General features: G+C 41.3%; 1 protein-coding gene across 1 annotated transcript in view; it reads right to left on the bottom strand.

Moving 5' to 3' along the window:
• Nucleotides 1-21,181, bottom strand: part of LOC134635081 (nebulette-like) — a 39,751-nt gene extending 18,570 nt beyond the window's left edge. The window contains exons 1-24 of the mRNA XM_063484594.1: nt 21,077-21,181; nt 20,170-20,280; nt 19,959-20,069; nt 19,763-19,873; nt 19,550-19,660; nt 19,248-19,355; nt 17,937-18,047; nt 17,012-17,122; nt 16,215-16,325; nt 16,004-16,114; nt 15,808-15,918; nt 15,595-15,705; nt 15,293-15,400; nt 14,269-14,379; nt 11,305-11,415; nt 11,057-11,167; nt 10,576-10,686; nt 8,545-8,652; nt 8,239-8,349; nt 7,913-8,020; nt 7,328-7,438; nt 6,301-6,411; nt 3,109-3,219; nt 48-149 (exon numbers count right to left, since the gene is read on the bottom strand). Of these exons, the coding sequence (XP_063340664.1) occupies nt 48-149; nt 3,109-3,219; nt 6,301-6,411; nt 7,328-7,438; nt 7,913-8,020; nt 8,239-8,349; nt 8,545-8,652; nt 10,576-10,686; nt 11,057-11,167; nt 11,305-11,415; nt 14,269-14,379; nt 15,293-15,400; nt 15,595-15,705; nt 15,808-15,918; nt 16,004-16,114; nt 16,215-16,325; nt 17,012-17,122; nt 17,937-18,047; nt 19,248-19,355; nt 19,550-19,660; nt 19,763-19,873; nt 19,959-20,069; nt 20,170-20,280; nt 21,077-21,157 (2,613 nt within the window). The 5' untranslated portion in view covers nt 21,158-21,181. The remainder of the gene's footprint in view (nt 1-47; nt 150-3,108; nt 3,220-6,300; nt 6,412-7,327; nt 7,439-7,912; nt 8,021-8,238; nt 8,350-8,544; nt 8,653-10,575; nt 10,687-11,056; nt 11,168-11,304; nt 11,416-14,268; nt 14,380-15,292; nt 15,401-15,594; nt 15,706-15,807; nt 15,919-16,003; nt 16,115-16,214; nt 16,326-17,011; nt 17,123-17,936; nt 18,048-19,247; nt 19,356-19,549; nt 19,661-19,762; nt 19,874-19,958; nt 20,070-20,169; nt 20,281-21,076) is intronic.
• Between the last annotated feature and the right edge of the window lie 1,831 nt (nt 21,182-23,012).

Here is a 23,012-nt window from a genome sequence, read left to right as displayed (position 1 = left end):
CACACACACACACACACACACACACACACACACACACACACGCTTACATCGCTGGCCAGTTTAGCTGCGTTGGTGGCGTTCACGATGTCAGGTCTGTCTGGGACCGTGTTGTAGTGATGAAGCTCCTCTTTACCTTTCCTGTAGCTGACCTGAGACCAGCAGAGGAGGTTAAGGAGCAAAGGAAGAGTTACTTTAATAAAACCAACATAAACAAAAGTGCAGTGAAGTTCAAAATTAAAAACATAAATAAAACGCAGGTGTTAAACACACTGGTCATAAAAACAGAAAAAAAACCAGCTGAATTCACTGAAAACTGCTGTCGGGAAACAGAAGGTCCTACATTATGAGTAAAGCCACTTAGCTAGCATGATGATCACATGCACAGCTCCACTTTTATCACAAAAATTATTTAATTAAGTCTTTTCCTAGTCGCTCCTGTGTTCCCTTGTGTGTCTCAGATCTCAGTGGGGCTTTTTCCACTTGCACTCTTACTTTGATGACAACTATCTTTGTTTGTCTCTGGTAGCTTTGATTCCTTTCCTCCACCTTTTATTCCAGTTTATTATTAGCTCTGACATAATCGTGGACTATAAATGGAATCCAGAAAGATTCTGGTACCACAAATCATGTCTCTTGCCAACATATTTATTCATTCTATTTTACATATTAAACAGGTGAATATAATAATATTTTACAGTATTCACAGTTAAAGGACACTGTAGTAGGAAGACTAAAATAACAGCTAATGGTCTAATATCAGAATCAGAATACTTTATTAATCCCGAAGGAAATTATAGGTTATAATTAGGTATAGCACGCTAATGGCACATGAACTCTTACAAAGGAACTTTCTGACCAAACTTACACAAACAACACATTGGGAAGACGTGTCAGAGAGGTAGGCTGATAGGAAAAAACAACGAAAATACATAACATGAGGTGAGAGGAGGAGAAAAAAACTCAGACTGAGCTCCTAGTGGGAGAACAGTTTGATAACAGAAAAAAAACCACCTCAGCACAAAAAGCACATGACTATCAATACACCATAGAAACACAAGACAAGCAACAGGGGCGGGTATAAGGGTAAGAGAGAGCCGGTGTAGACGGCACATCCGGTCCTGCAGCATGTCTGCGCTGGTCCAGTCGACCGCCATCTTCCCCGGGAGGGGACAAGCATCGAAGGCGTTTGGAAAGGGAGGGGGGATGAGTGTGTATCAGTGTATGTGTGTGTGTGTCCAGAGTTCAGCTGAGACAGTGTCCTTCGCCCTGCCAGGCTAAGTAAACAGTCTTCCAGCCAACCCAGGTGGCCTTGCGTAGAAGGAAGAAACAGTCTAAGCACAGTCTGTATCTGGGTGTTTTTGTTCAGGTCCAACCTTGAGACCGCAGCTTGCGCCGAAGTGGTAGCCGCATGAAGTGATGGTGGTTTTTACTTTAGTGCTAACAACTCATATGAATTTCAAAGCTGTTCTAACAGTCCGACACTGGTCTCTCAATCTCCCGTTGGAGAGCCGCAAGCTTCTCCATGATGTTATCAAACTTGCGCTCCGTGATGTTGTCATTCTTGTGCTCAAAGAGCCGATTCTGAGAACTCACGACCGCAGTGAGCTTCTCCAAGATGTGATCCAATTTGCGCTCAGAGGTGTTATTCTGAGTTTTCACGGCAGCCTTAAGCTTCTCCAAGATCTTATCCGTGCTGCACTCAATGAGCCCATTTTGAGAACTCATGCCTCGTCCCATCGTTTCAATCCCAGCGGGCAGCCTTGTGGGGTTTTGAACAGCCGGTTCCGCTTTCTTTAATCTTCGATAAGCCAGGGCCAAGCCAGCTCCGATCAGCAAGAACCCTGTTATCATGGTTCCAAATAGGTAGATATCTTCAGCGTCTTCGATCGACAGTCCTGCCAGGCACAGGACCCTCCAGTTATGCCACCCGTCCATCGTGTATCCGGCAGGGAGAGTACCTCCAAGACACTCAGGCTCACCCGAGCCCAGACTTCTCGTTGAGAAAATGGTGTCAGTTGCATTCAGGGACCAGTTGATCAAATCCATAATTCCTCTTTTAGGTTTTAGTGTTCCAGGGAAAAGTAATACAAAAATACACGAGACTAGACAAGGACATAAGAGGCTAAGCAGGGAAGACAAGGGAGAGAGGACAGGAGAAAAGTGCGACCGCCTTCGCCAAGAGCCAAAGAGATCATAGACTGTGCATAGACTGCATTCTTTCTAATGGCCAGCAGGTGGTCCCTCCTCTGGTTGCAAAAATACTTCCAGTATCTAGAAGTTTGTTGTTTAATTGATGGACCTTACAGAACGTTTTCCTGATGACTTCTTGGGATTATTTGTTACATTTTCATAAACTTGCTCTGGAAAAGCACAAATATTTGTCTCTAACAGCTAAAAAACCAGTAGAACTGACGGCAGCATCGTTTTAGAATAAAATGATTTCATTCCGTTTTCTCCAAACTTTGTCCTTCCTTGCTTTAATGAGCTGAATGTCGGTGGTGTTTGGAGAATCTAAGCTAAGGTTTTTTGCGATACAGCGTGAAGCAGAGTACATTTTTGATCGACTTGTGCAAACGCTGACTCGCCTCTTTTCCCATCACCTGCTGTGAATTTGTCTTGTTGTATTTGTATGTAATGATGCTGCACCATTGCTCAATAAAACACAATGTCCACTTTTAATTACAGTTCTCCTCGGAGTTGATAAAAGGATGAACCAGTTCACTGGTTCACAGTTCACATTCACTGGTTAACAACTCATTAATCAAACGTTGTCCTCTCAATCGTCAGATCCAGTTTCAACACACAAATATGGTGATGGTGAGGCCACGAGTAACATCAGTCAGCTCAGAGCTTCAGTATCAGACTTTCCTAGCCAATCACAGACAGCGCAATGTTATGCAGCAGAGTACAGTAAAACATGTTAACAGTAGCTTGACAGATGCACTGCAAAATAACAGTTATTTGTTGTGTTTTACTGTAATTTAATAGAGAAACTGTTAAGTTCTGCTGATGAACTGCTGTCGGCACAGTTATACGAACAAACGTTACATAACAGCTGGTTGTATCACTGACTCAGACGGACAGGTAAATATGAGTGCACATATTTACTTCACTCTGCTTCTTGTTGACCTCCATGGCGTGCTCCACCTCAGGAAGCGTCTTCATGTTGGCGTAGCTGGACTTCCCCTTCTCCCGATTATATTTCTCCTTATAGAACTTCTACAGAGAGACACAAGAGAGAGGACAGTCAAAAAGGACTGAGGAAGAAAAAAATAATTAAATAAGTGAAGAAAAGGAGATGTGGAGGATTTGAAAAGAGAGATGCAGAAAAACAGAAGCCTGATAAATTTAGGGAGGAAAACATCAGATGACTAACTCATCCTGGTGCTGGATTGCGTCTGAAAACGCATTTGTTCATTTGTCTAAAAATAAGACGAGCCGACTTCCAACTGTGAAAATGAGGAATTCACAGCGTGATGCACAAATGAATACAAAAACTGACTGAAGTTAAAAGGCCTGCAGAATAAACTGGCTGCCTTCTGTTTGGATTTTGCTTTAATCGTGTTTCAAAACCCAACTGATTGCTAATGTGTGCATGACTTTATAAAGAAATAAGAGTTCTACATTTAAAAAAATGCTTAATGTCTATGAATCTGTGAAGAAAATAATAATTACTGTAATAATAATAATTACTGCAGACTGCCAAACATTAGATATATTGCATATAAACATAAAACAGCTGCATATCTGTAAACGTGTAATATAATATCAGGAGTACAAGGACAAACCAATGAGTGATGTATGAGTTTTAACTAGTATGGATAAAACTGTTATTTTGTTATTGCTTGTAAGGTCTCCTTGAGTGTCTTGACGGGTGCCTGAAAATAAAATGTAATGTTGTTGTTATTGTTGTTGTTGTTGTTAAATGAGGTGAATTTTTTTTAGCCTTTTCTTTTCATTTTATTTTATTATGGCACATGTGGCACAGCGTGATTTGACTTGAATCAGAGATGGTGACACAGACAGACTGAAGAAACTGATCTGGCTCTGTTATTGGCTGCAAACTGGACACTTTGAGTAGGTAAGTTAATAAACTGGTTTTATAGGGAAGAGCTGATACTGGAACCAGCATACTGGACGGTATTGTCCTGGTTTGTTCCTTCAGGGTTTTACAGACACTGGGATTGTCTGGGCTGCTGATGTAAAGGCGGTCTACGTTTCGCGCTCCAGTTAGCGTTGCATTGCTCGGTCAGCAGACATGAAACCAGAGGAGGATCAGGCCCGCGTCCCAGATTACCCAAAGCTTTGATTTTCTGCCCTCAGGGCTGATTGACACCAAACAATTCCCCTCATGTGTAACGTCTGTACAATAAACAGAGAAATTCATGTTCTGCACCAGCACTTTAGACAGTTTGAGCAGAATCAGGTCACATGTAGCACATAGCTGAAAACTGTCCACTTCAAACACGCTGACATACTGGGAAAAGACAAACAAACTGACAGGGCCGAGCGTCCAGGAGGTGGAACACATGACGCCCACTCTGTAGTAGTAAATGCACTGGACCGTCACCTGCTCCACTCACACTGACACCACGCCAACGATGTGTCACGTTTCACGCCCGTAAAAAACATCACTCATGGTTACCAGAAATGAAAAACACCACAGAGTGGATTTAACTCTTCTAGACAATCAAAAATTCACTTTTTAGCTAAAGTGAACATATTTTCCTCCCCTGACTATTTTCATACGGCTATTTCAAGTGCAAGATGCAGCAACAGTTTGCATACGATACGATCAACAATTTAAAGTCTTTGCTCATCTTAATGCAGAAAACAGCAAAAGCAGGTCTCTGTACAATCATGAGCAATTACAAGTTTCCTGCTACCCTGCTGGTGGAGCTGTCTGTGAGCATGTGCAAATCAGTTGGAGCAGACAGGCTCTAAACAAAGATAGGAGAGCAGGCTGCGTCATGCATTTTGTGCCAAATGTCTTTAGGCAGCTACAGCTACATCATAGCTCTCACTAAGACCAGGACTGTGCATCACATCAGTCATATCCTGGTGTTTAGGACATGTGTCCTGCTGCTGTGTTATAAACTGTCCCAAACCAAACATCTGGATTAACCTTAAGAGAATTTGAGTTTCCGCTTTAGTGATTGCTGAAGACTTTTCTCTGCTGCAGTTTATTCATATCTTCCACTAAAATAAAACCTACTTTTTAATTGTTGATGCTCTTTGAGTCTTTAAATCCACCTACACTGGTGACGGGGGCAGGAGTCTAAGCACAGATGCCCTGTTGTCCTGGGAGGTGTTCCCAAGCTTACTGAGACACAACTTTTCCAGTGTCCGGAATCTGCCCTGAGACTTCCACCCACCAGGACAAGCCTGACACACCTTACCTGGGACATGGACAGGCCTTTAACCACTCAGCTGCCTCCTTCTGTTTTTAATCCTGACTATCTTTTTATACTTCCTCGAGCATCTTATCCATCTTGTCCTGACACCTTCATCTCTCATCCAAAGCACTCTTCTGGGAACTGTTGAAAGGTGTGAAACACATTCACTGCATTTTTTTCATTGACAGGTCATCCTTTCTCTCTCCAGATTCACCATCACATGCTCATAAACATCAGCAGCGTCCAGCTCATGGACAGTTTGTAAAATCTCTGTCACAGGTGTCAGTTTCCAGCAGTGAGTCTGTGAGAAGTGTGTGTCTGTCCCAGTTTATCAGCTTCAATCTGCCACTGCTGTTTTACTCTGTGTGTGCGTGTGTGTGTGTGTGTGTGTGTGAGAGTGTGTGTGTGTGTGTGTGTGTGTGTGTGTGTGTGTGTGTGTGTGTGTGTTAGACAGTAGGTCAGTGTCTGTGTCCTCAGGCTCTGGAGCACCACACAGCTGCTCCCTGTTTTCACGCTTCTACAGACAAAATGATACCAACTCACAAAACACTTCCCATGAGTGTGTCTGTCTGTGTGTGTTTGTCTGTGTGTGTGTGTCTGTGTGTCTGTGTGTAACACAGGACCGCGGGATGTTGCTGTTTAAATGCCTCCCATCTGCTCTTTAGTTAGAAATGTGAACTCAGAGTGGATTATTATTCCAGAGGTGTGACGTCTGTCTAAAGATGTTCACATTTCATCACTTTGCTGCTTAAAAACATGCAGAGAAGTTCAATATTTTTCTGTTCTTGCTCTTTCTAAAGCTCAGCTTGTATATCTCAAATTTGCTCCGTTTCCTCGTTAAACAGAGCACGAATATCGATTTGGTGAGACTGACTTGATGCTGTGAAGGCGGCGTCAGACTCACATCGCTCTGTGTCTTGCTCAGCTCTTTGGCAAACACGGTCTCGATGGTTTGGGGCATCTGGGCATAGAGACTGCAGCCGGCTTCTTTCTTGCTCTCCTCCCTGTAAGCTTTCTGCAACACAAACACGTGAACCACATCAAAAGACGCCGACCACATCAGGACGTCTTTTAAAAAAGCAGTGCAGCATTTTGCTTTGCTGTCTCACCAACTTTTATTTTAAAGTTCTGCATAATTAGAGATTTTCATAATGAAATATTTATTATTATGAGGCTGATGCATTATAAATCTGCTCAAAAAATCTGATCACAACAGTATGCTGAGGTCTAACAGAATGTAATGATGCCTGCCTAACTTGCACAGTTAAGCTGATTTTAATGATTTTAATCTCTAAACTGGAAACACACTGGAAACAACACAAAATCCATCAGAAAGTGCAGCAGCACATGTGTACAGGTAAACAAATGGAAATGCCCTGTTGGTTTGCTGAACAGCAGTCGTTCCCAAATAATGTCCCATGATCCCGTGAGGCAAAAATAAAGCAAATTCTGGAGCAATCCTGCCTGAAAACGTGCTGTGGTTGGACTCAATGATCAATCATAAAACTTTAAATAGATTTTTTCTGTTACTACACAAACATCCTTTTTATAAGAAACAATACTGTTATCATAGCAAAAAGCCTTCATGCAAATTATATTGTAATGCACAGAAAATCTGAACCGCAGGTAAATCTCACTGTTAACTTGTTGTTCTGCATTTGTAATAAGAATCTGAAAGGTAGAGAGTCTCCAACTAGAACTGCACAAACATTCACAAAATGATTAAATGTGTGTTACAAATACAACATCAGCCCTTCTGTATCAAGACACCCGTACTTCAAAAGACGTGTGCTGTGATATTTGGCTCGCCCTTGTTGTTTAAAAACAGCAAACTGGAAAAATCCCGCCTGTAAAGCGAACCTGCTGCTGACTCACAACATGTTCATGAAAACCATGTGTTCAGAGAGCACTGACTGCATGTTTAAATGTACCTCACTGTGCAGCTGGCTCTGCTCCTTGGCATGCTGAGTTTCTTTGGTCTCGGGCAGCAGAGAGTACAGACACTTCACCATCTCCTTCTTACCCGCCTCTTTGTATTTATTCTGGGTGATGAAAACAAAACAGGAGATTAATAACTGCTCAGTGACACTGAACACACACCTGCACCTCACACTGCGTCTGATTTCGTCTGTGTTTGAATAGATTTGGAGCTTGCACTGACATCTTTATAACAGAAGTATGTAGCGTGCAGGCCTGGAGCATGGGGAGCACAGAATATACAGCTGTTTGCAGATGACACTCAATTCTAAAACTGAAAAACGTCTGACAAATACAGAAAGAAAATCAGCCTAAATCCAAATCAAAGACCCCCATATTTATGATTTTAGGCTATTGGAGCCTCTGTAATCAAATTTACAGTAAATTCATGAAGCCAGACTTTAGTAAAATGTTACCAGCAAAACAGGAAACACAGAAAGCTTTTATATTCCCCACATTCACAGAGTTGTATTTGATTTATTTTTATACATGCTTAATTTTCAATGTACAATCAAACTGTAAGCACACACAGTTCCCACCTCGCTGTGTGTCTCAGCCATCTCTTTAACAAACTGAGTCTCCAGAGTTTCAGGCAGCAGCGAGTACAAAGTGTTGGGCAGATCCTCTTTGTCCTTCTTGTATTTTGACTAGAAGAGACGCACAGAGGAAAAAACACATTGAGAGATATATTTGCTACATCTCTGAGAGAAGTAGTAAATTTACATACCATGAACAGAAAAGTACTTGACATAAACATACAGGGCTGTTAGTTTCTAAACACTCCACAGTTTTGGAGCATATTTTGTCAAATTTGACCTAAATAGGTGTAAATGACTCCGTAAATCTGGTGCATGTTGCAGCTCACCTCGCTCTGAAGTTCTGAGATGTGCTTAACAAACTCCATCTCTTTGGTCTCCGGCATCTGATGGAAAACACTGCTGCTGATGCCCTGTCTGCCTTTCTGCTTGTATTTATTCTGCAGCACACAAACATGCAGAGTGAGATGATGAAAAAGCAGTCCAGAAAAAAATGAGAACAGTAAATTAGGATGTTGTAACAACATCAACACGATGAATCACTGGGATTTTTTTTAGCAATTTTATGAAACAGAACAAGCTGCAGTGACACTATTAGAACAACATGTTTTTACACGTTGCGGACGTCCGCCCACCTCACTCTGAAGCTCCGTCACTGCTTTAGCAAACTTGATCTCCTCTGTCTCAGGCAGCAGTGAGTACAGGTTGGTGCTCAGCTCCTTCTTACCTTCCTTGTATTTCACCTGGAGAGCACAGAGGTGCACATACTTGGTTAATCATATACAGTAACAGAATAAAAAACCTACATAAAAAAGTCAGAATTTGTTCTATCTACAGACTTTTTATATGAGCAGAAGAATGATCAAAGTCCAGCTCAATGAAAAAAACAATAATCGACGCAGAAAAAATGGTAGACAGCCAATGAAAACCAGATACCAAAACTTCAAACACTAAATCATCAATTAAATGTGCAATTAAGTAAATACAATTGTAAACAGATAAATACTGTATTAAATGTTTTAAACAATATTATTCTACATTTAATTCATTATTTAATATTTAATTAATTACTTCTGATTTGAAATAATAATTGACACATTTATTTGCATTGATGTTTTTATTTAATTGCACTCGTGGAGTTTTGAGGTTTTATTTTGGTACCTGGTTTTCATTTGTGTGTGTGTGTGTGTGTGTGTGTGTGTGTGTGTGTGTGCGCGCATGCGCGCGTGTGTGTGTGTGTGTGGGGAGGGGGTTCAACTTAACCCTTGTGACCTCCTGAAATTTTGCACCCTTTTGACACCCTTGTGTACAAAAAAGTACACAAACAAAATCTGCCATAAAATCCTCACACAACAACATTATTTTTTAATTTTATTTCTTTTTTTCAGAAATCATTTCTCCAACTTGAGGCCTTTTCAAAACGTTTAAACATGAAGTTATTTTCAGGACTTTATCCTTTAAATGTCATTTTAAACGTCTGAACTACTGCAATACTTTTACAAAAAAAACACAAAAAATAATTATTTTTCATATAAGAAACAGAATGGTGATGGGACACTGGTGGTAACAAAACTGATCTGACTGCATCAATTTTTTTGGTGTACAGTGATGCCAAATTTGTGCGTGTACACGAGCGTCATTTTCTTACTTCAGTCTTTCCCTCCCTTTTTTCTGTGTAAATGTTTGTTGCCTCCTGCGGATTTTATTCCAGTCTTTTTGTCTTTCAAACTAAGTTTTCTGATGTTTTCTTTCTTTAATAACTGTTTTTCCTGCTGTTGTAACTAACTTTCCTCACGTGTCATTGATTGTTTTAACCTGCGTTCTACCTGCATCTCTTTGTGTAAGCAGTAAACGGTCTGATTCTTATACAGTGCTTTTCTACACTCCACCGTTCATCCAATCACACCCATTTTCAGTGCTTACTAACTACATTCACACACATTCACACTCTGATGGATGCATCAGAGAGCAACTTGGGGTTAATATCTTGCCCGAGGATATTTGACATGCAGACTACAGGGAGCCAAGGATCAAACGACCGACCTTCCGATCAGTAGATGACCTCGTCTACCTCCTGAGCTACAGCCACCCCTCAAAGAAGGGTGTCGGCAGCCGTGTACCAGAGCATCTACAGTACAAAGGTTTCCTTCTTGTTGAGGCGTCTTTATGTGCAGCCCTGTTTGTTGCTGTTATTCGCTCTATGTTTCTTCATGTTTACTTCTTGGATATCTGTGTTACTTCACCTTTTGGACTTTGATAATTTTGGAACTTTTTTCTATAAACTGAAATAAAAGCTTGACTTCTGTTACTTCCATCTGCTTTGGTGTCTGTATTTGGCTCCTCACTCCAGTCCTCTCAAAACAGATGGATTATCATTTGGCAGAAACTGCAGTTTTTAAACATATAAAAACCCTGGGTGCTTGGAAAGGTGGATAAAATTCACAGATAAATGAGAATAACAGCACTGATATTGGTATGGAAAATATGTACTTTATAATACGTGTCAGCATGTTGTATTCATATGTATATCAGGTATTTATCATGTGCCATGTGAGGGAGATTGCTATAATTTAATGATGCTTGCACAAAGTCAATAACAAGTCATAAATCTCTTGAATTTTCCCTCATTAATTGATTTGACTGACAGTCACACTTTAATCTCGTACCTGACTTTGTAGCTCAGTAGCCTCTTTAGCATGCTGAGTCTCGAGTGTTTCGGGCAGCTGATGGTACAGACAGCTGCTCGCCTCCTTTTTGCTCGCCTCCTTGTACTTGGCCTAAAGAAAACATCAGTCAGAAATATTTGCTTGCAGGTTCAAAACAACATGACTGAACATTAAAAAGCCACATTGTTGCCATCAGTCCCATTGCCAGCTCACAGACCGTAAACATGGAGGGACACTTTTTGGACTGTGATTTACTTTTGAACCAGCGTCTGCAGGTGTAATGATAATAACTACCGAGTCACTGATTCTTAGAAAGTTACATTTGTGAGTTTATTCCTAAACCTCTGTGTTTATTGTGCAGGTAATAATAAAACACTTGGATGGATTTATGACTAAATCACTTTTAGTTTAACAGTCAAGGACAGACACAACAACTCTATTATCCTGTTAACTAAAAATGAAATACTCTCGTTTTCCTCACCTCACTCTGCAGCTCAGACACAGTTCGTGCTAACTGAGTCTCGGCTGTTTCTGGTAGATGCGAGTAGAGACTCTGAGAGAGGCTCTTGATGCCGTTCTCCTTGTATTTACACTGCAGAGGGAAAAAGAAAGACCCAATGCCCAGTGACCCCCAATCCTGAACTAATCCAGACACGAGGAGGACCAGGAGCGAAGAAGAAACTGAGGGAACAGCAGCTGAAATCTTTTGAGGTATTTGTATGACCTTACTTCACTCTGCATGTCGGACATCTTGGCGGCGAGCTGCGTTTCAGCCGTCTGCGGCAGCTGAGAGTACAAACTGGACGACATCGCCTTCTTCCCGCTCTGCTTGTACTTGTTCTAGAAAGCAGGGAGAGCAAAACTACATATCAAGTAAATATTTGAGATCTTGACTTTTACTCAAACAGAACAAGAACTCTGAAGAAATAAAGTTTACATAAAAAATCCTAATAAAGACATATTTTAGTCTCAGCCCAGTTTGGTGGTTATTGTTGTTTTAACTTTTATTGTGAAACTGGAACTCTGAACTAGCTGTGAGTAAATGAATGGACCGATGTCCATGAAGCTCTTTGTAACGAGTCCAAACCACTGATGGACAATAATGTCTAGAACTTCATTTCTTTTTATTGTTCAATACCATTTTTCTGTGACACACTCGCTGGTCTCAGATTGAACAGTTGAGTAACAGCAGCAGCAGATGGTGTCTCAGTTTTATGGAAATGCTTCATTTACACAGAACTGACCGCTGTGCTGTTTGTAAAGTTTGCAAAAACTGTTTAACTTCAGGTCCTACAGAGCTGCTGATGTTGGATCCTTCCTGCATCACTAACACAGCTTTATTATCCAGAGATAATAAAACAAAGGCCCTTTAATTTTAGAGCAGGATGACAGCTTTATTGCTGCACAGCTCCAAACGTTACAGCGTGACTCAGGAAACTGAACTCGACTAAAATAAATTGCAACCTGTTCATTTGTTGGAAACAAAAGAAGCAGCTGTGCATTATTCAGAATCTAAATAAAACATCATAAATAAAATACAGCACCAGAGGGGGGCATACTGAGTGAGAGGGATTCATAATGATAATATTACAATGTGTGCAATAAGATAAAGATTAAAGTGAGTTTCCTTTATTGGTTATGCTCATGCAGCTCTATTCACTGCAGAAAGTATATGTAGGCAAGTATCCAACTGTTGCTCTGTCTTCTTTTCTCTTTCTCGTCACACCCACTCGCAGGATCTTTCCCTTCAAAGGGACTTTTTCTGTCCCACAATCACAATGTGCCTGCTCACAGGGGGTCACTTGATTGCTGGGGTTCTCTCCACAATACTGTAGGGTCTTTACCTTTCAGAATAAAGTGCCCCGAGGCCAATGTTGTCGTGACTTGTTGCTGATTAAAAACACCTCAATTAAATTATAGAAACTACTATAAAGAAAGTTTCTAGTGACAAATAGACAGAAAACTCCAATAACAGAAAGACAACATCCCCATCCACAGGACACGATGCTGAGTGGAGTCAGTTGAAGTCACCTTTCACAGTGCGAAAAACCTGCAGTTCCTCTAGTGACCAGCTCATCTTGTAACCGAAAGGTTGCCGGTTCGATCCTCAGCTCTGTCTATCTTGTTCGTTTGCTTCCTTGGGCAAGACACTTCACCTACCGCCTACTGGTGATGGCCAGAGGGGCCGATGGCACGATATGGCAGCCTCGCTTCTGTCAGTCTGCCCCAGGGCAGCTGTGGCTACAACTGTAGCTTGCCTGCACCAGTGTGTGAATGTGAGAGTGAATGAATAGTGGAATTGTAAAGTGCTTTGAGGGTCTCGAAAAGCGCTATATAAATGCAATCCATCATTATTATTATTATTACTTGAAGCTGGCTCTATAAACGAGTCAGTCATAAGAAATGTTAATTTTACAGCAGAAACAGACGCAGCTGTAGAGGGTTTTTAACTCACTTGTTTAAACTTTATGAATACTGAAAGTTATGTCGTGTTACAAGATGCTCTGACTGACAGATGTGTAGCTGCAAGCTGTCTACGAGCCCTCACCTCGGCTGTGTGGAATCACTGAACTGGAGCCTTTTGGGGCTTTTTCATGCAATTATCTGATAAATAATATGGATGTGGTTTATTTGGATGTTAGCAGTAACTAGCAGGTATCTCTATCTGTGCAATGCACCTGTACGACTAGCTTGCTAACTTGCTAGTGTCAGTTAATTGCTTAGCAGCCCATCCTGCTCTTTAAATATAAGCACTTTTGTTAACCGAAGAATAACATGGTAGGAGCCAAAACACTAATGCTGAGGCTTCAGTCACTGGGTGACATCATAGGGTGACATCTTTTATATACAGTCCATGATCTCATCCCAATTGACCAGTATGTTCTCCACTTCTATCCTAACAACCCCGGAAAAAGGGAATATCTTCTGGAAGAATCTCATCCCTCCGTTTGACTTCCTGAGTACAAACACTGCTCTGGTTGCAATGACACCTTCCTCTTGTTATTCCCCTTCATCAGTCACTGTCCTACAGGACTGCACCACAGCTGCACCACAGCAGTTCAAAGATTCACTCTAAAAGTTTGAAGATGGGCTTTGGCTGAGCGTCTGATTGAACTTACTTGCTATACTATAAAATTAAAACAAATTCAGCAGTGATTACAGAGATCTAACCTCCAAACCAGAGAATTAATCATAAACTCTGCTGTTTACAGACTCTCAGTTCTAACTAGTTGTTTTTCTGCTGAATATCTGAGTTTCTTTACAAAGACTTCTGTTCCTCAGTGACATCATGCAGACAAGGTCTCACTGTTACAAACAGCATTGGAAATATCCCAGACATTCAGCTGAGCGTCTTCAAAGTGCAAAATATGACTCATTCATTAAATATTTGAGGAGTAACGCTGCACTCAGTGTGAGCTTTTCTCAGCTTAAAAAATGCAAGACAGCAGCGAAGACACGACGTTCTCATAGACCTGACTTTACAGGAAAAAACGTTCACACAGTCGTCCTTAAACACATCTTTACAGCTGCGAGGCCAACGGAGACGATGCTCACACCGGCCAGCTCTGACAAACTCAAGCTAAATATTAGATTGTACATGGAAAGGAGGGAATCGCTCTCAAATGTTTTGGTGCTCTAATATTCAACTTCATGAAAAGTGGATAAGTGAATGTGAATAATGGATGTGTGTACCTCGCTCTGCAGCTCAGTAACCTCTTTAACGTGCTGCGTCTCCAGAGTCTCAGGGAGCTGGTGATACAGAGAGCTGCTGGCCTCTTTCTTCCCTGCTTCTTTGTATTTAACCTGCAAGAAAATGTTACGTTCATTATCACAGACAGCATTATGGGAGAAGATGTGCGTGTCTATTACTGTTGGAAAAAGCTTTTAGTACCACCTTTTCAGACTAATATTGTGCTTATTTTGTCTGTATGCACTGGATATGGACTAAAACGCAGGCAAACAGGAAGAACTGGATATTTCTTGTGTTCTTCAAAGAGAATAAAATCAGTCTGAATATGTTGCAGCAAAGAAGGAGGAGGAGAGAAAGGCACCCAGGAGCTCTGAATGTGATAACACTGATAACAAGACCAGAATAGGCAACAGCAGCCAGTTTATCTGCCCTGTGTTAACATGATGGAGTGTCTGAGACGGGCACACACCTATTTTAGACTCTAAGGACTTTGCATTGACATTCGTACGCTCCCTGCAGGCTGATAACGTCTCAAATACGGCCACGCCTCTCTATCCTTCTGTGGTTCTCGGCTCAGAGCTCCTCAGTTCCTACTTAGAAACATTTTCTAAACCTTTTCTAGAGATTTGTTTGAGTCTGACTTTGTTTGCTTCACTGCTTTTCTAAACTTTCTGACCACTCAAAGCACTTTAGACAACAAGCCACACTTAACCATCCATTTATAAAGTGCCATATTTTATGCAGTGAAGCGCTTCAACAGCCTCACATCCATCACCAGTTACACTAACATGCTTGTCTTTAGGAGGAAGCTGGAGCACACAGAGGGTTTCCTCCAGGCATCGCAAAAATATTCAAACTCTGTAGGAACTCTCTGGGTGGTGCTAACCACTCCACCACCATGCTGCACCACAGGATTTTTTAACCTGGAATTTATACCTGTACCACAATTTTCTTTACCTAATGTTACTTTTACTGTTTGTTTAAAACCCAGAATATTGTCTGAAACAACACTAAAACAGTTCCCACCTCGCTGTGTGTCTCAGCCATCTCTTTAACAAACTGAGTCTCCAGAGTTTCAGGCAGCAGTGAGTACAAAGTGTTGGGCAGATCCTCTTTGTCCTTCTTGTAGTTTGCCTTCAAACAAAAGAATGAAAAATGTTTTAATCCTACATGAAAAACTTAAAAACAGTTATTTTCTACTCCTTTGGAAAAGACTAATAATACTAATAATAGAATTAGTGCTGCAAACTGTAGATTTCTTACACAGACACAGATCCTCTGAGATCTGATGAAACTATAAACCTGTGTGGTGCGTTCAGGGTCCTCACCTCACTCTGTATTTCTGACATCTGCTTGGCGAACTGTGTCTCTGCCGTCTCTGGGAGCAGCGAGTACAAGTTCTTACTGATCTCCTTCTTACCCTCCTCTTTGTACTTCACCTAAAACACACACACACACACACACACACACACACTGATGTTAAACGGCTGACACACAGCAGGGACACTTTCACATTCAGAGTGTGTCTCTGTGTTTCTCACCTCACTGCAGAGATCTCTCAGCTCTTTGGCCAGCTGTGTCTCTGTGGTTGCAGGTAGCTGATGATACAGAGAGCTGCTCACCTCCTTCTTACCGTCCTGTTTATACTTCACCTACAAAGACACCAAACAACAGCCAGAATTCAAACTGAAGAAGAACATTTGTTTGTATTTTCTCTCTTGTCTGTGATATGAGTACCTGACTCTGCAGCTGTGCCACCTCTTTGGCGTGCTGAGTTTCCAGAGTCTCGGGCAGCTTCGAGTACAGAGAGCTGGATGCTTCCTTCTTCCCCGCTTCTTTATATTTGCCCTGAAAAACAGAGGAAAATAATAAATAAAGGCATCGAATGTAAACGCTGTGACTGAGGTTTGACTTCTAAACAGATTTGAAACACACGATGTTCCCGTACCTCACTCTGTATTTCAGATACGGCTTTAGCAAACTGGATTTCGTTGGTCTGTGGCAGCTGGGAATACACACTGACAGTCTGGCTCTTCTTCCCACTTTCCTTATATTTGTTCTAGAAATGAAGACAAAGATGTGGCATCAGACTCTGGTCTCCTGTCTCTCAGCAGATATTACACCAACCAAAACAAAGCAAACGTGCAGATGAGTGGAATCAGAGGGATTTCCTACAGGAACCACTACAAAACTTATCTGAACTGTTTTCATCCTTCTGTGAGATGAGCTCAGTAATTGGAGGCAGCAGTTTCACAGAGATGGAAATGATATAAGGATCACTTTTTCTTCTCTTCACTTCCAGCTAACGCTCACAGCTGGACTCAGACACAATCCTTCAGTCCTTTATTACATATTCTGTATATGACATGTTACATACAGACAGTCTCAGAGATCTTACGGCTCTTCAGCCTTAAAATGTTTGGGGTTGCTCACAGGCCCCGCAAGAACCCAAACTGCCAACGTCTCTGTAATTTGTAAAGCACCTTGGAAGTAGGTGCAGTTATGCCAGAGACCTCTACTCAAAACAACAAGCCCCGACAGGACACCCCCAGAGGTCCCCGGAGTGCTGAACACCTATCTGGGGATCTACACAATATCAGGCAGGTGGTTTAATGCTGTTGCTCACTGGTACACACTCTCTATTCTTTATAATGCTTAATGGATTTTGTAGAAACAAAAAAAGTCTCTAAACAACACATTAAGACGTCTTGTATAGAAGATGAAAGATCTGCAGGAGAACTGTACCTCGCTCAGTATTTCACTCATCTCCCGGGCAAAGTGGGTCTCTGTGGTTTCAGGGAGCTGAGAGTACAGAGGCGACATCATCTCCTTCCTCCCTTCATCTTTGTACTTTTTCTGTTGGAAACAAAGAAATAAAGTAAAGAAAAAGAAACAAAAACTTTTCATCTCTGCGAACAAGAAGAAACTCCACTGATTCCCAGCAGATAACAGCTGTTTACAGCTGTTCCAGAAATTATTGGAAAGAAAAAAACCCTATCTTGACCTGCATTTAAAAGAAGCTCGGCGGGTCACCTGCTGAGTTTCTTTAGCTCGCTGTACTAACATAAAGCCAACACTTCACAGTAATAACAGAAACACTTTCGACAGTGGAAAAGCAGGTGATTTACTTCCATCCGGACTTGATTCACTAAACTGAAACTGCAACCAGCTTTGTGAAAGAAGTGTTGGATGAGGTGTGTCGCCTGTGTGGAGAGAAGCCACAGAGATACAGGGAGAACATACAGAGCACACAGACAGGTCCAGACGCCTGCTGGATTTAAACCACAGATACTTTGGGCAGAGATGTTGTCCTGCACCACTGTGCAGCTAATTGTTCTTTTCTTCATTCGCAGTTTTCATTTTAATTATGTTTTTAACATCTGTGTAACTGTTCTACCTGCTGTTATGTTTACATGACTCTGGTCCTTTGTGTTTAGATTTCCTGTACTTGATGGTATCTAATCAACTGGAGGCACTGTAGGTCAGCTCCTGCTGTTTAGTGTTAAACACTTTACATACACTGTTCTGTGTGTAATCATACAGTCTGACATCTCCAACCCTGAATAAATAAAAGCCAAACTACGTCTGTGACACCGTCAGCTGACTCTTTATGCAAATGAAACCTCAGGAGTGGGAAACAGGAAACACACACACAGAAGGATTCACTCACTTCACTCTGCAGTTCAGTCACTTCTTTGACGTGTTTGGTCTCCAGAGTTTCGGGCAGTTTGGAGTAAAGAGACGACGCCGTGTGCTGCTTACCCGCCTGCTTGTACTTCACCTGTCAGACAAACACACACTTTAAATCACCACAGACTCACACTCTCACAACTTCATCCTGCCTCAAACTATTTCCCAGCTACTCATGACTGGAAATATCTCATTCTTCACTGAGCAGCGTTATCAGCTCTGCAGGCCACTGGTAGTTAATTTAGTAACCACTCTGTGACATCACCAGCTGCATCTATCCAATAGGATTTCAGCTTCATGACCTGTTTGACCCTGTGTAGCTAAGACATGACATGAATGTGGGAAAACGGACAGAGCTGATTGAATTCTGTTGGAGTTTATTTACTGTTTTAAGTTTATTTGCACTCGTGTGCTGCGGCTGGAGCTTATTAATGTAGAGCTGTTTAACAGGTTTAAGGTCAGAGTATCTCTGAGCCGCCAACACGCTGCAGGACTGCGTCCACAACAGCGCTGACTCTCACTGCTGCCATTTAAGGACCGTATCAGTCTCTGATGTGTTTTCCAACATGCTAAAAACGTTTACTGGTCTTCTGTTGTTAATGTTTTGTGTCCTAAATTTCCAGTTTGACTTAATAAATCCAGAACAGGACGTGTTGATATGACCTTAGAAACACAGATGAGTGCTGGAAGCATCTAAACGCAGATGTGACATCACTCCAAACTCTCGGACACGGCCTTATTTATCAAGACTTATGAGCTACTATTTGGATAACGCCTGTATATAGAAGTTCACTTACAACGATTGAATTAACCGTCAGGTTATTATGTGTTGAGTGACATGTGAGCTGTGACAGACTGAAAATGCAGAACTGATCCAAAGTGCCAGGATGCACGGACGACAGAGCTGGAAAAACAGGAGCTCCGTGTTATCAGAGCTGACAAAAGCAGCCTCATTTGATCAATGGCCTAAAATACAGAAAATACCAGCTTCACATATAAAACAATAACCACAGTCCATTCACTATTTTTATGCGTTTGGGAATTTTGAATTATTTGAGAATATCTGAATTTGGACTTTATTCTTACTCCAAGTGTTTGAAGTTTCAGAATTCTCTCAAAGCTGTTTATTCTGGGATCCTCCAGTGTTGTCTCCCTCGTTTATAAGGTTTCTGGAAACGCTAGTTAAGTACTTGATAGTCGGACACACTCAGTCTTCAAACCCAAATATTGTCTGGAAAAACGCTTTGTCCAAAAATGGCAGGAGAATGATGATCACTAAAACAGTTCCCACCTCGCTGTGTGTCTCAGCCATCTCTTTAACAAACTGAGTCTCCAGAGTTTCAGGCAGCAGTGAGTACAAAGTGTTGGGCAGATCCTCTTTGTCCTTCTTGTAGTTTGCCTTCAAACAAAAGAATGAAAAATGTTTTAATCTTACATGAAAAACTTAAAAACAGTTATTTTCTACTCCTTTGGAAAAGACTAATAATACTAATAATAGAATTAGTGCTGCAAACTGTAGATTTCTTACACAGACACAGATCCTCTGAGATCTGATGAAACTATAAACCTGTGTGGTGCGTTCAGGGTCCTCACCTCACTCTGTATTTCTGACATCTGCTTGGCGAACTGTGTCTCTGCCGTCTCTGGGAGCAGCGAGTACAAGTTCTTACTGATCTCCTTCTTACCCTCCTCTTTGTACTTCACCTAAAACACACACACACACACACACACACACACACTGATGTTAAACGGCTGACACACAGCAGGGACACTTTCACATTCAGAGTGTGTCTCTGTGTTTCTCACCTCACTGCAGAGATCTCTCAGCTCTTTGGCCAGCTGTGTCTCTGTGGTTGCAGGTAGCTGATGATACAGAGAGCTGCTCACCTCCTTCTTACCGTCCTGTTTATACTTCACCTACAAAGACACCAAACAACAGCCAGAATTCAAACTGAAGAAGAACATTTGTTTGTATTTTCTCTCTTGTCTGTGATATGAGTACCTGACTCTGCAGCTGTGCCACCTCTTTGGCGTGCTGAGTTTCCAGAGTCTCGGGCAGCTTCGAGTACAGAGAGCTGGATGCTTCCTTCTTCCCCGCTTCTTTATATTTGCCCTGAAAAACAGAGGAAAATAATAAATAAAGGCATCGAATGTAAACGCTGTGACTGAGGTTTGACTTCTAAACAGATTTGAAACACACGATGTTCCCGTACCTCACTCTGTATTTCAGATACGGCTTTAGCAAACTGGATTTCGTTGGTCTGTGGCAGCTGGGAATACACACTGACAGTCTGGCTCTTCTTCCCACTTTCCTTATATTTGTTCTAGAAATGAAGACAAAGATGTGGCATCAGACTCTGGTCTCCTGTCTCTCAGCAGATATTACACCAACCAAAACAAAGCAAACGTGCAGATGAGTGGAATCAGAGGGATTTCCTACAGGAACCACTACAAAACTTATCTGAACTGTTTTCATCCTTCTGTGAGATGAGCTCAGTAATTGGAGGCAGCAGTTTCACAGAGATGGAAATGATATAAGGATCACTTTTTCTTCTCTTCACTTCCAGCTAACGCTCACAGCTGGACTCAGACACAATCCTTCAGTCCTTTATTACATATTCTGTATATGACATGTTACATACAGACAGTCTCAGAGATCTTACGGCTCTTCAGCCTTAAAATGTCAGAGTTGCTCAACCAGCAGTTGCCTTACTGCAAACAGAAATCACACCAAACTGCTGGTATCAGTGTGACTTTCCTGGTCTTAAAAAGCAGGACTCCCTGGCATTCATCCAGATGTTACTTTGACATGAACGTGACAAGCGCAAAGTCTAAAGCTGGCCTCTAAATGCTCCAGATACAAATCCAATCCAACATCGGCGGGAACAGTAACCGGAAAATGTAATGCCAACATTCCAGTGTTTTCCTCCAAGTCATGTCAGAGCTCTCTACTAAAAACACAAAGTCACCACACTGGAGGTCTCACATCCAAGCCCTGAACAGTGAAAGTTTTTGGGTGGATCTATGCAATATCAGCCAGCTGCTTTTAATGCTGTGGCCTTACTTACTACACTTTCTGTTCTTTGTAATCCTTAATGCATCATAGCAGGAGAACTGTACCTCGCTCAGTATTTCACTCATCTCCCGGGCAAAGTGGGTCTCTGTGGTTTCAGGGAGCTGAGAGTACAGAGGCGACATCATCTCCTTCCTCCCTTCATCTTTGTACTTTTTCTGTTGGAAACAAAGAATTAAAGTAAACAAGAGGAACGCTGAGGTGTGCAAGCGCAGGCAGCTCAGTCTGCGCAGGATTTACTTTTAAGGAAGTAGTTTTATACTTTTTATATATTCATACAAAATATATTTTCTTTATTCTCTTTAAATGTAAATTGTAAAGCAGTAAAAATTAGATTAGGGCAACATAACAGAAGTTTACTTTGATTACACAAACATTATGTAGGTATGGGTGATGGATAATAGGTATTGATAACAAGTATTTATAACTGGACATGAATATTCAAAGCTTATTAAATAATATTATCTACAGTACACTTGTAACTGTAACTCGGCAGCTCATTCTATCTCTTGACAATACTGTTTAAACATAAAACACATTTTGAGGTCACATTGGAAGAAAGGCAGATGTGAAATATAAACATGAGTGCTTTTCTACTCTCCTGGAGAACCCAAAGCACTTTATACAACATGCCTCATTCATATAAGCACTTTATTTCCTATGCTTAACTGCTTTCTATCCAACATTCACACACATTCATAATCCGATGGATGCATCGGAGAGCAACTTGGGGTTAGTATCTTGCTCAAGGATGTTTGGCATGCAGTCAAGGATCGACTCACCGACCTCACGATAAATCTCTCGACCTTGAGGGAGAGGTCAGAGGTCAAATGTGACATGATATTTTAAAACAGTGCTTTCTGTATGTTGGCACATACAGCACACTTGTAACAATCCCAGTTAAAAAAAAAGTCTAAAGCTTTTTGTTCCTCAATTTTCTACCAATAACTCCTTCAGCTGACCTTGAAGACGTTGGTGGATTTAAGACAAATGTTAATGAATTGTTAACATGACCCAAACAAAGTTTCCAGGAGTTCAGTTCAGTTTTGTGTTTACAAACAGAAAGACGTCCTCAGCAGATGTAATATAAACAAACAACAAAACATTGCAAGAAAAATGAAATCTTCATCTCAGGCAACAGCTGAAATCCTCACTGACTCCCAGCAGATAACAGCTGTTTACAGCTGTGCCAGAAATGATTGGAAAGAAAAGACACCATCTTGATTTGCATTTAAAAAGGGGCTCGCTGGGTTACCTGCCAACTTTCCTGTTGTTTTACAACTGGCACAGATTGATGACTTCACAGCAGTTTCTGTGCTGCTTTTAAAATTCCTGTGAAAAGTCTTTAAGCATCAGTTCAGCTGCATTTTACTCTGTTGCTTACTGGAAACAAAACTTTTGATGCAGATAATAACAGAGGTGACATAAGAGATACATCTCGATCCACAATTTCTTTCACAAAGCTGGTTTTCAGTTTCAGTTCATCTCTCAGGGACTATTATAAATGTTTTAGGTTCTTTCTTCTATACACATTAACCAAAAACACCATATTCACCGTTATGCTGACGACACTGAGTTTTATCTACTTGTCAAATGTGACCTTGAACCTCTACATGTGGGTGAAAACCCAACGTATTTTAATTAAATTATAGTGGAAATGGCAGTTTTGGACCCTGAGCTCAAACAACATTAGCTCTGCTAAGTGTGAATCCAGTTTGAATGATAAATGAAAACCTTGCAGTTTTTACGTATTCCTCTTTAACTTTTAACATTAATTTCAGTGTTTTGGAGGGCAGCTTTTACCAGACAAACCACTGATAAATTAAAACAGGTTTTATATCTAAAGGAAACAGTAATTCATGCTGCTGTGACTTCTAGCCTGGAGTACATTTGGTTTGTCCGACTCTTTGGTTCAAAAGGCAGCTACTTGGCTTTTAATCGGTAGAAAAGACAACACATCACTTCTGTTTTAGCTCAGCTGCA

Source organism: Pelmatolapia mariae, linkage group LG9 (assembly GCF_036321145.2).
Source record: "Pelmatolapia mariae isolate MD_Pm_ZW linkage group LG9, Pm_UMD_F_2, whole genome shotgun sequence".
NCBI lineage: Eukaryota > Metazoa > Chordata > Actinopteri > Cichliformes > Cichlidae > Pelmatolapia > Pelmatolapia mariae.
The sequence above is the reverse complement of the archived record's forward strand: the minus strand, read 5'-3'. Positions and strand labels throughout refer to the sequence as shown.